Consider the following 12675-nt stretch of genomic DNA (forward strand, 5'->3'; position numbering starts at 1 on the left):
TGATGTGCTTCTTAGCTCTATAGATTTTACTATGCTGGACATTTCATAAAATGAATCATATACGGTCTTTTGTGACTGCCATTTTTCTCTTAGCATGTTTTTAAGGCTCATTTGTGTTGTGGCTGGAACGTATCCGGACTTCGTTACTCCTTACTGATGAATAGTCCATTGTGTGGGTATACTACATTTTATGTATCCACTCATCAGTACATTTGATAAATAAATTTGAATTCCGCACCCCCCCACCACAGCTTTTTGGCTATTATAAATGCTGCCAGTGAACATTTGTGTATGTTTGCATTTCTCTTGGGTGTATCTAGGACTGGAATTGCTGGGTTAAATGGTAACTCGGTGTTTAATCTTTTGAGGAACTGCCAGATTGTTTTCCAAAGCAACTGCACCATTTTTACATTCTATCAGCAATGTGTAATCACTCCAATTTATCCAAATCTTCACACCACACATTCACCAACATTTTTTGCCTTTTGTCTTTTGATTATAGCCATTATAGTGGGTATAAAGTTGTATTTCATCAAAAGTAGTTTTGGGTTGCATTTGTGCTTTTGTTGTAATATCTAAGAAATCACCCCTCAATTCAAAGTCATGAAGATACGTGACTATGTTTTCTTCTAAGAGTTTTCTAGTTTTAGCTCTTACATTTAGGTCATTATTCCATTTTAAACGTTTGTATATGGGGTGAGATAGGAATCCAACTTTATATTTTGCACGTGGATATCCAGTTTTCCCAGCACCATTTGTTGAAAAGATTATTCTTTATCCATTGAATTGTCTTGGGGTCCTTGTTGAAAATCAGTTGGCCACAGATGTATGGGTTCATTTCTGGAGTTTCAGGTCTATTTCATTGATCTATGTATCTATCGTTATGCTAGTTCTAGTACAACTGTCTCTATTACTATAGCTTTGTAGAAAGTTTAGAAATTTGGAAGTGTGAGTCCTCCAACTTTTTCTTCCTTGACAAGATTGTTTTGGCTATTCTAGGTCTCATTATTTGCCTTCCCCTGATAGCTAATGATATTGAGCATCTTTTTATGTGCTTATTGACCATTTGTGTATCTTCTTTGGGGAAATATCTACTGAGAACCTTTGTTCACTTTTTAATTGGGTCATTTGGGTTTTTATTGTTGCATGGTAAGAGTTCTTTTATATATTCTGGATACAAGTCTTTTATCAGATATATGATTTGTAAATATTTTTTCCTATTCTTTGGTTGTCTTTTCAATTTATTGGTAGTAACTTTGGAAGCTCAAAAAGTTTTAATTTTGACGAAGTCCAATTTATCTATTTTTTTCTTTCATTGCTTGCACTTTTGGTGTTTCATCAAAGTCACATAATCTTAAAAGTGATATAGTGAAAATAACATACACAGAGTTGGATATAATGTGCTTTGTACACAGTAGGCACCCAACAAGACAAGGAATACCCAGGCTGGAGTGCAGTGGCACGATCTCAGCTCATTGAAACCTCCGCCTCCTGGGTTCAAGTGATTCTCCTGTCTCAGCCTCCTGAGTAGCTGGGACTGCAGGCATGTGCCACCATGCCCAGATAATTTTTTGTATTTTTAGTAGAGACGGGGCATTCTAGTGGTTCTTTGGGGAACCACCCCGTTCTCCATTACATGCAGTCAGGTTGGGATCGTCACTCAAGGTGCTCTGTCATTTCTTCCCTGGCTAAAGGGATGGGTTCATGACACAGTGGGAGCCAGGCATACCCCTTCCAGTTAATTTGAATCTTGAGCAGTGGGACACAATGATTGGCACTGATTCATTCAGAGAAAAGGGGCTGGCCATTTGTTCCTGCTACCCAAATCTCTGGGGCTGTTTCCAAGGCCCAAGTCAGCTTTTCCTTTGATTCAGGAATGTCATTATTTACTAGCTACAATATAGGACATTCAGTAGTGTTATATATAACTCACTCTATATTTAGTCAGCTATAAGTGGAATATGAATTTGCCTTCAGAGCCTCATATTTTCTTTTCTTTTCTTTTTTTTTTTTTTTTTTTTTTTTTTTTGAGACAGAGTTTCGCTCTTGTTGCCCAGGCTGGAGTGCAATGGTGCAATCTCGCACCTCATATTTTCTATCTGTAAATATTTTTCAAGGTTGTTGCAAATATAAAAATAGTTAACCTATTAAAGCCAGTAGAGTATTGGCATAAATATCTAATACATTTATTTCCAATAAACTTATTTCTTCCCCTTAAGTTAGCCACAGTCAGTTCTCATTGCCTGTAGTCACAGAATCTTCCCCAACACATGCTCACAGGATTAATCATGTCTCCCTCATCCCTGGCCCGTGGCTGCTACTAACACCACTTGTGCCTTCTTCTGCCACTCCACAACTTCTTCTGTGGCGTATGGTGTCATTGTTTCCACTGGGGTCAACGCTATTTGGAATGGGAAAGTTTGTCCAGCATTTGGATGCTAGATAATGATATTACTGTTCATATTTTCTGTTTCATTATGAATTCTTAGTTCTATAAACTGGGAGATGTAATTTTATTTAAGTAAATCTTCTTCAACGTAGCTACTGAGTTGTTTATGAAAACACTTTTTATAAATATACAATAAAAAGGTAAAAACTCTTCTACTTTTAAAAAGAGGCTTTCCTAATTAAATGTTGTAATCTTCAAAATTCTTAGATAAAATTGAATATAAATAACATATATTACAAATTTACAAACATGAGAATGTGAAGAAGAAGAACTATGGATAATGCTACATACAACGTTATCGACCACAAAGCTCAGTTAAGTCTTCTTTAGATAACATTTACCTCTATAAAACCATTGTTCAGCTAGCGACAATCCATAACATTCTTTCATTTAGTTATATTAGATTTAATTCCTACCATAAATATTAAGGAGAAGAAGGCACTGATTTTAGGAGCATCGAAGAAAAAACGCCATGTATGAAATCACATTAGGAAATGTTTGAAACAAGACTTACCAGTCTGCTGAACATGTGACAAGTTGACAGCATATTCCACTTCGATTCTCAAAGACGGAGCCCATTCTGTTAATCTATTTTTCAAAAATGAAAGAGAAATAAAATTGTTTTTCTCATAGCTATTTACCTTTTAAATTCTTTTCTTCTTTGTTTTAAATGTTAATAAAAGAACATACTGGCCAGGGTCAGTGGCTCACACCTGTAATCCCAGCATTCTGGGAGGCTGAGGCAGGCGGATCACGAGGTCAGGAGATAGAGACCATTCTGGCTAACACGGTGAAACCCTGTCTCTACTAAAAATACAAAAAATTAGCCGGGCGTGGTGGTGGGCGCCTGTCGTCCCAGCTAGTCCAGAGGCTGAGGCAGGAGAATGGTGTGAACCCGGGAGGCAGAGCTTGCAGTGAGCCGAGACTGCACTCCAGCCTGGGCGACAGAGTGAGACACCATCTCGAAAAAAAAAAAAAAAAAAGGACATACCACTATCTCAGAAGTTTGGGAAAAAGAAGGTTTTAAAATTAAACACAATTCTGCAACATATTCTTGTCTAGTCTTTTGTCAGAGAAACATTTTTACATAGTTGTAATTAGAATGCATATAAATTTTTATACTGAGATTTTTCCCTTCACATAATTTGAACATTTACCTATATGTTCATCAACTATTATTATTATTATTATTATTTTGAGAAGGCATCTCATTCTGTGCCCCAGGTTGGAGTGCAGTGGCACAATCTCAGCTCACTGCAACCTCAACCTCTCAGGTTCAAGTGATTCTCCTGGGTCAGCCTCCTGAGTAGCTGGGATTACAGGCATGTGCCACCATGCCCAGCTGATTTTTGTATTTTTAGTAGAGATGGGGTTTCGCTATGTTGGCCAGGCTGGTTTGGAACTCCTGGCCTCAAGTGATCCACCCACCTCGGCCTCCGAAAGTGCTGGGATTACAGGCATGAGCCATGCGCCCAGCCTCATAAATTATTCTAATCCTTTTATAATATACGGATGATATACCACCATTTCATTATCCATTATTATTAGAAATGTAGGCTCTGTCAGTTTTTCACTGAATTGTACAGTCGAACATAAGTGCTTTTATGAGGTTGCTAAGCAGGTAAGATCAATGGGAAAGAGGCTAAGTGTTAAATGAGACACCAAATAAAAGTGTGCCATGACTGTTGTAAGACCCGACCTTTTTGTAATTACGGGCATAACTCTGCATGCACACAGAGGATTCACAGGAGGGTTTATGGTTCCTCAGGTCCTAGAAGGTCCAAAATTCCAACCCACTAGCTCTCAAAGGAGGCAGCAGGCTTTGAGGTAACCTGTGAAGATGCCACTCTGGAACTGAGAGGGAAACACATGACTTTCCCCAATTCTCTAACCTCCTGATAGAACTGATGAGCAAAATAATAAATAGAGGTGGGGCTTCTAGCAGCAAATGAAGTTAGGTGAAAACAGGGGTGGAGAAGGTATAGGTGGCACCCGGGTCATGTCTGCAGGCATCCAGAAGCCAGGCAACCACAAACCTGATGGACATCTCTGTGGCCTGAACTACCAACTTCCACTCATTCCAGAACCTGCATGGTGTTACCTCTCTCTCTACTGAGGCTTTTCTGCTATAATGAAGTCAGAGACCCTAGAGATGTGCTTGCTCTGGGGTTTTATGTTTTAATGACTAAAAATCCAAAAACATAACAGTATTACAGAAGTTTGGAAAACAGAATATTTTAGAATCATATATAATTCTCCCATATATTCTCTTCCAGTCTTCTTTCATGGAAACACTTTGACATGATTTTTCAAGGTACGCATATAATTTTGTATCTAGAGATACAAATTGGATCATTTCTTAGTATGAATTCTCTAAAATTGGAATTACTGGTCAAACAGTTTGAAAATCTGGATGACTTAAGAACCACCTTGACTAACTGCATTCCAAAAGTTTTATGTTGAAATCGGCAATGTGTTCTGGTTTCACCACTTTATTCTTTTTAACGTATTAATCAAATTTTTCATTTAAAAATTAAATAAATCCAAAATGGCACATTATTGTTGCCTTACTATTAATTTCTTTGATATTAGAAAGGCTGAATGATTTTCATGTTGATTTACTGTTTTATTTTATATGTCTTTTGCTTATTTATAAAAAATTTTTATGTTTACCATATTTGGTACAAATATTTTCCTCCATTTTGTTATTTGTTCTTTTAATTTTTTTATTGATGCATAGCAGATGGACATATTTGGGGGGGTATATGTGATATACTGATACATTCATATAATGTTTAAAGATGAAATCAGGGTATTTGGGGTATCCATTACCTTAAATATTAATATTTATTTTCTTTGTACTAGGAACAACCAAATTATTCTCTTCTAGCTATTTTGTAATGTATAATAGATTATTGTTAATTATAGTCACCCTACTAATCTGTCAAACACTGGGTCTTATTTCTTCTAACTGTATATTTGTACCCATTAATTAACCTCTCTTTATCCCTCTCATTATTTAATTTTTTTTTTTTTTTTTTTTTTACATAGAGACGGGGTTTCACCATGTTGCCTAGGCTGGTCTTAAACTCCAAGTCATCCTCCTGCCTCAGCCTCCTAGCGTTGGAATTATAGGCGTGAATGAGCCACCATGCCCAGCCTCTCATTATTTTTTAATTTAGAAATTTATATGTGTATATTTTGAATCTGTCAATCAACCCTTTCTGGTTTCTTTCAACATTAATCATCTTTGAAAACTATCTTCATTCCAGAGTCTGATATTCTATTTTGATTTATTGTATTTTTCTATGATTTGTTATTTTCTTTTTTTTCTTTCTTTTTTTTTTTTTTTTTTTCTTTTTTTTTGGAGATGGAGTCTCGCTGTGTCACCCAGGCTGGAGTGCAGTGGTGCGATCTCGGCTCACTGCAAGCTCCGCCTCCCGGGTTCACACCATTCTCCCACCTCAGCCTCCGGAGTAGCTGGGACTACAGGCGCCCGCCACCACGCCCGGCTAATTTTGTTTTTGTATTTTTAGTAGAGACGGGGTTTCACCGTGTTAGCCAGGATGGTCTCCATCTCCTGACGTCGTGATCTGCCCGCCTCGGCCTCCCAAAGTGCTGGGATTACAGGCGTGAGCCACTGCACCCAGCCTGTTATTTTCATTTAAATTTAAAATCATCTCAATTAAATTGCATGCATGGTGTGTGTTGAAATGGAAGTGATATGAAGTTCCTTTACTTGTATTACAACTCCCATTATTATATGTAAACTTTTAATATATCACAGAAACTATATGTGGGCTACTTATTTTGGTTCATTATGACTTTTAAAAGTATCATTGCTTTGCATCATCCATTTGAATACCTCTTACAACTGGTATAATGATAATCACCTCTTACAACTCTAATTTCTCAGAATATTCTTGATATTTCACCTGTTAATTCTTCAAAGTACATAGTAGATCTTTAATGCCCTTGAGGGAAACATTTGGGGAACTTGCCAGTTTCCAAATTTATAGATCCCATGCTTTGTGAGGTTATAGTTAAGTAAGTACACAACCATAAAGACAAACGCCAGTGCAGAAGCTGAGCAGTCAGCTGGGCTCATAGACTGCACAACTAGTTTTCACCCACCAGCCTCTCAGCACACTCAATTCCAGATTGTGCCCAGCAAAATTACATGGTATGTCACAGATCTTTAGGGTTCCCTTCCCCCAGATATCTGAGATCACAAATCTTAAATTCATCCATGCTAAGGGTGTAAAATATTTGCAGTTCATTTTTACACATCAAGACCTCATCTTCTTCACTATTGTATTATACCAGTGTTGACACCACCCACATTTTTTAGTTAGAAACCAATTGAGTTGAAAGATTGGCCTTATTCTTACTCCAACTCAGATACTGGTCTGGCAACAGTAACCCCATTTTTTGATGCTTAGTTCCTGGTTATTTCACAATTTAAGTGTAAATGAATTGTTGACTTGAAACATCTTCTTTGCATAAAATCTGAAAATGTGTAATTCAGCAGGAGAAAAGTATAAGGCCACCAAGTCTCACCTCAAATGTGTCAGACAACCAGTGTATATCTGTAATTACTTTCTTATGTCCATTTTCTATTGAAGAGACTGCACAGTGTCTGATATACATTGCTTCTTTATTACCCTCTGGTTCAAGGAGAAACATAGGCTGAAAAATATTAAAAGAAAGTTAAGTGCTAATTTCAGAGGGCTGATGAATGAAGTCATACTTTACTCATCTCTCTAAAATGAACAATTTAGAGATATACCAGTTCAAGGAGAAACATAAATTAGTGTTTCTATATATCATATATTTAGGTAATAGGATTATCTACTTTCCCCTTCAGTTTGGTCTAAGACTATATCTCTAAACTTAACAAGTATTATTGACCTACTCCATAAAGAATCAATGAGACATCTCATTTTAGAGGGAGTATTTCTTTGTGCCTATAGAAGCCTGCATCTCACCATTCTTTGGTAAGAGGCTTGTTGATGTTAAGGCTGAAGAACTGGGCTGGAGTAGATGCGTAATGTGGTGGGTGAGTATGGAGTAATCTTCTCAACCCTCTTAACAGAATGCATAGCCCCCCAAAATCATGGTATATTATCATCAAATATGATATAACCCCTTCATTTTATACATGAGAAAAGCTATCCCGCTGAGGTGAGGTGGCACGTCCAAATTCACGGGACTATAGTCCACAGCCTGGGTATCCACTCTTCTGTCCAGTGCTCTTTCAATCACCTCGCTTTAGGCAAGTCACTTGGTCCCTTCATTTCATTTAACAATAACAACCAGACAGAACTTCACATCCTTGGGTAGATGGTGCAACTTGATTCATTGTGTTTTAATCAAGGGCCCACATAAAAGTGATTCAGAACATGTTCACAAGCACAGGTGAAGGCTTGGGAAATAACATTCTTTTTTTTTTTTTCCTTTTTTCTCTTGAGTTTTTATTAGCCTTGGCAACTATATTATGTACTTTTCCATAAACTCTTAAATGGAAAAAACTTGCAAGTGAAATGTTATAAAAAGCTTACCTTCAGTGTGGCTTTTTTACTTCTACTACCACCTGCCTTAATGTTTTCTATGCGATCTGCATGTGCGGTGATATCCCACATGACAATCTAAAACAGAAATAAATGTTATCATAACCTTTTCAGAAAATATCTAATTGGGTCTTAATTTTCTTTTAACTATTGGTTTGTAGCCTGATAAGTCAATCACCTTAGGGGATAATCAAATTTAGCTTATATCTTAAGTAAGTCAGCAATTTTTAAAGCTAATATAAAAAGAATGTTTTCTTCTCTGTAAAAAGTATCTTTAGCACTTTCATTTTTGTGCTTACATTAATAAATGCCAGTATTAAAAAAAATCCAAAATAAATGTCATGCAATTCCTTTTGCTTTGGGAAAAGTTCTTCCTGTTTTTGGAGATGTCCTGTGATTGCAGGGACAGTTGCTTTGGACCCAGGAAAAAACAGCCCATACTCCAGAATTGAGTACAAACACCCGACTGTCCAAAGAAGGCTGGGAAGTGATTATTTCTATTTAATTGACTACTATGGCCAACTCTGAATTCTTACGTATCTAGATGGCCATTTTTTTAAAAAAACGTCAGGATAAGGTAGATATTCAACCCTAAATTAGGTTTCCAAAGACGAAAAGGTATTTCAGTACACTAAAGTTTTAACAAAATGTCGGGAGTACAGAGTTGTAAGTGATTTTATTTTCATCATGTGCTTTCCTGAAATATTCTAAAATAAAGTCACGTTGCCTTTGCAATGAGTGAAAAAGGCATTTCAGGATTTGCAGGGCTTGGAGGATGGGCTCTGAGTCATTATGACCCTCAGTTATTGTTGAACAAAACTGAGGGAGAAAAAATTGTTTTCCTGGTTATTTTGGTTCTGGATAAATGGACATGGAAGCTGCAGGCATTTACATTTTAACCGCAAGGAAGTTTTTCAAACCACACACACAAAAATCATATACCCTTTTGATAGTCAAACCCACTCAATCACAATGGATTTAAACTTTGATCATAAAACAGCTTTACGATTGTTTTGCTTCACTAGAGAAACAGGATATTGGAGGATAGGATCTAAATTTGATATTAGATAAAAAGATAAAAGTAAGCAATATCGATATATATATACAATCTATCTATCTATCTATCTATCTATCTATCTATCTATCTATCTATATATCTCTCTATTTGTCTATAAATTCAGTGATGTATGTATGCTTTCTAGTGAATTTCTGTTTAAGTTCTGGATCATCCCCTAACTCCTACTTTCAAGGAAATTTCAGAAGAGGCCTTTTTTTCCAAGAGGTAGTAATGCTTGTAGCTTTTGTTCTTCCATGGAATCTTATACAATATGTGGTTCAGTCCCAGCAACACAAATAGATTTCACCCAGTTCTGTTTCAGTTTTGAAGCTGGGTTACCCCGTGAACACCTCAGGAGCTGATACCGTGTGTAACACGTCTCTGGTTCCACACCAGGAACACCCTGATTCCGGTGTGGTGTCTGGCACACAATTGGCATGCCTTCCTTCTGATGAATTGAATCCTTAAGTCCAAGGAACTGCCAAATCAAAACTTATTACCAAAGGTTGTCTACATTAATACATAGCTGAAAAAAATTCCGTAAGTACCTGCCCATTGATACAGCCTCCAGCAATGATATTAGGATCACTTGGACAGAACTTGAAGCAAAAGATGTCATCTGGGCTCTCCAGCATTAACTAAAGTAAACCCAGCAAATTCATGAAAGGAGGAGAAAACAGATTAAGATCATGGCTAGAAAATAATATTAAGACAGTTAAAAGTCTAATTTTATAGGTATCTATAAGCAAGGTGTGTAGTCTATTCTCAGAGTTCTGCCTCTGGACTAAAAGCTGCTTTTGCTGAATTTTATTGTGCACATTGGCCATATGAGTGACCGTGAGTATGTTCTCAAGGGGACCCAGGTGTTCCCCAACCCACCCCTCAGTGGAAACAAATTGTAGTTATTTTGGGAGCATGTTACAATGTTTATAAACAAAAAGACTATGAAATTAGTGTTCCTTAAAACCATGGAAGGGAAGATCTGTGAGGACAGGATTTGTGTCTGTTTTGTTGCTTGCTGAATACTGAGCCAGGCACTCCTGGAGTGGAGAGGAGATCTATAGGGTAGAAAGGTTAGAAAACTCTAGTGAGAGAGTGGCTCTGTTTTTTGTGGCTGACAAGAAAGGCTAGAGATCTTTCATTTTGATCTCTGGGTCTATAATCATTAAAGTATCTAGAATCTATTACAGTAAAACTACCTCAATTCAAATGAATTGGGAAAAAGGAAGAAGGGGAGGCTAGGGTTTATTAGGGAAAGTCTTAATTATGCAATACTTTTTAGAAACAAAATATTATTTAAAACACTGAAATAACTTAATCTAACACTATACACCACCCACCCACTAGGCAGATCTCTTATTGAGCAGACCATGAAAACCAGAACCCTGTGTAGCAAACCCAGCCTTCAGCCTCATTTTATTTGAATTGCTATGTGTTTTGGTTGGTTTGAGTGGGGTTTTTGTGTGTTTTGGTTTGGTTTTAGTTGAGCTATTTAAAATTGGGCGATTTCATACAAAATCCCAAATTTCTCAACTCTGTTAACAACGGGACCACCTGGCAACAAGAGGGCAGCCAGCCTAGAGACGGTTAATGCACTCTCCAAGGCCGCAGTCCCTACCACTCCCCAGTGCTCTCCCACACATTCACCTTTATTTATTACCCAGTGATCCTTGGAATTGAGGAAACTCATGTGAAACTAAAATCTATTTGCATTTGACCAATTAGTATTTAAGTAAAGTCCATAAAAGAGTTTGTTTTAAAAATAGTTTAAACATTCCTCTTACAATCTTTGAAAAAAATAGCATGTTGATTTGTTCAATAAACAAATTGTAAACTTTAGTTTTGTTCAAATTGAATGATGACAAGTTCTGCACTGAAGAAAGCCTAACTTTATAAATGTTTACAACATTACATGATTATAAAGTACTTTGCAATAAAAACTGCTAAAGGTATACATGAAAGTAGTATTTGAAAATTTAGGCGATGTGGGCAACTCTCCCAAATTACCTGAGGATGTATAGGATCAGAGAAGCTCCAGAAAAGAATCAGTGATGGCTGCAGCAATAATTTACCAGAAAAGTGAACTCTGTCTTCAAAAGAAAGTCGCACGGCCACCGACACAGCTATTAGCCCTGATGGAAACACATGTAGAAATTAAAGTTGGCAGCAACTATACATGGAGAGATGTCTCTAGCTTTCACTTTTCTACACAGCCACTCTTCATTTTCACTTTGTCCACAGGAGACCAAGAGTTTTCTTAGAGCTCTGCTGGCTAACGTGGTTGCCACTAGTTACATGCTACTTATTTAGCACTTGAAATCTGGCTGGTCCAAACTGACATGTACTGTTAGTATAAAATATACAGGGAACTCAGAAGATTTTGGAAGAAAAGAAAATCTTGTTTTGTTTCTTTTTTGTGAGAAAAGGGCCAGTGGAGGGTGAAAGGAGGAAGAAAGAGGACAAATACCTCTCTCTTTCCATGTTTCCACCTTTGCACATCCCTACCTACCTCCCTTGGCTGCTGGAGCTCTTTAAAGGAGGCACATTTCCTCTCTTGTCTAGTAATCAGAAAGGCAGTGTTAGGAGGAAGAAATTTAGCCTTGGGAGAGCAACAGGCCCAAGCCAAACCCAGACTCTGCCTTATGCCATCTGGGTGACCTGAGTGAGTCACTTCCCTGAGTTGAGCTTGGGTCCTTTTGTTGTGAAACAGAGATAATGACAGGTGTGTGTCCTACAGGGTTGTTGGGAGGACACATGACAGTGAAGGCGTGGAAAGTACATGGCAGGTACCTAGCAAGCACAAAGCAAATGGAAGGTAGAGCATCAGACAAATTCTCAGCCTACTGAGACATTGAACTAGTTTGAACCTTATTGACATTGAACTAGTTTGCAATTTTAGATATGAAAGCAGCAGAGAATTTCAATGTTATCACAAAAGGGAATCCCCATCATTTCCATCTCACCATAGATAGTTGGATGCCATGAGACACAGGTAATCATTTTCTCCGTTGGGCTATGAAGGTCGGTAAAGGACTGGTACTCTTTCAGGTGGGTATCAGTCTTGTCCCCAAAGGTGCCTTCTTCTTCTGCGAGGTATTTCCAGTCATCAATAAATGTGTTCATGATTTCATTTTGCTGCAGGGCTATTTCAACACTAATTTGTAAAAATAAAAAAGCAATTAAAATATTGGTTTTTAGTATCTAATAATGTGACTATCTTAGCAACTCCTCCTCCTTCATTTATACTGAACAAAAAAAGTAATTCTCAATTATATTTGGTAATAATGATTAACCTCATGTGAAATAAATGACTTAAGAGAAAAAAACATCATGGTGGCATGTTACTCAGAACCTCGAGCAACTTCATGATCTGCCTCAGTTTCCAAGCCAAGGCTGTACTCTCTCCAGGCCAATGTCTGAACATGCAGCTGCAGGGATAGCTGGACCTGGCCAGTCCTCCATGTGCAGGACTCCCACAGCAGGCGTCTTTGCTCTGGAGCTCCTGCTGAGTAGGCTGAGAATTTGTCTGATGCTCTACCTTCCCGGTCCTGTCTCCTCCTCCTTTATTTTTCACAGTGTAATCCTCAGTAAACCTCTGC

At 37.6% G+C, this 12675-nt stretch overlaps 1 protein-coding gene across 2 annotated transcripts in view; it reads right to left on the reverse strand.

Annotated features, from left to right (window-relative positions):
• The window catches only part of WDR63 (WD repeat domain 63), a 70333-nt gene that overhangs the window by 27903 nt on the left and 29755 nt on the right, over nt 1-12675 (reverse strand). For both annotated transcript variants that reach the window (XM_030823446.1, XM_030823445.1), the window contains 6 exons: nt 12040-12230; nt 11084-11208; nt 9625-9714; nt 8011-8097; nt 7010-7138; nt 2964-3037 (listed from right to left, as the gene is read on the reverse strand). In XM_030823446.1, the coding sequence (XP_030679306.1) occupies nt 2964-3037; nt 7010-7138; nt 8011-8097; nt 9625-9714; nt 11084-11208; nt 12040-12230 (696 nt within the window). The remainder of the gene's footprint in view (nt 1-2963; nt 3038-7009; nt 7139-8010; nt 8098-9624; nt 9715-11083; nt 11209-12039; nt 12231-12675) is intronic.

Source organism: Nomascus leucogenys, chromosome 12, assembly GCF_006542625.1.
Source record: "Nomascus leucogenys isolate Asia chromosome 12, Asia_NLE_v1, whole genome shotgun sequence".
NCBI classification, from domain to species: domain Eukaryota; kingdom Metazoa; phylum Chordata; class Mammalia; order Primates; family Hylobatidae; genus Nomascus; species Nomascus leucogenys.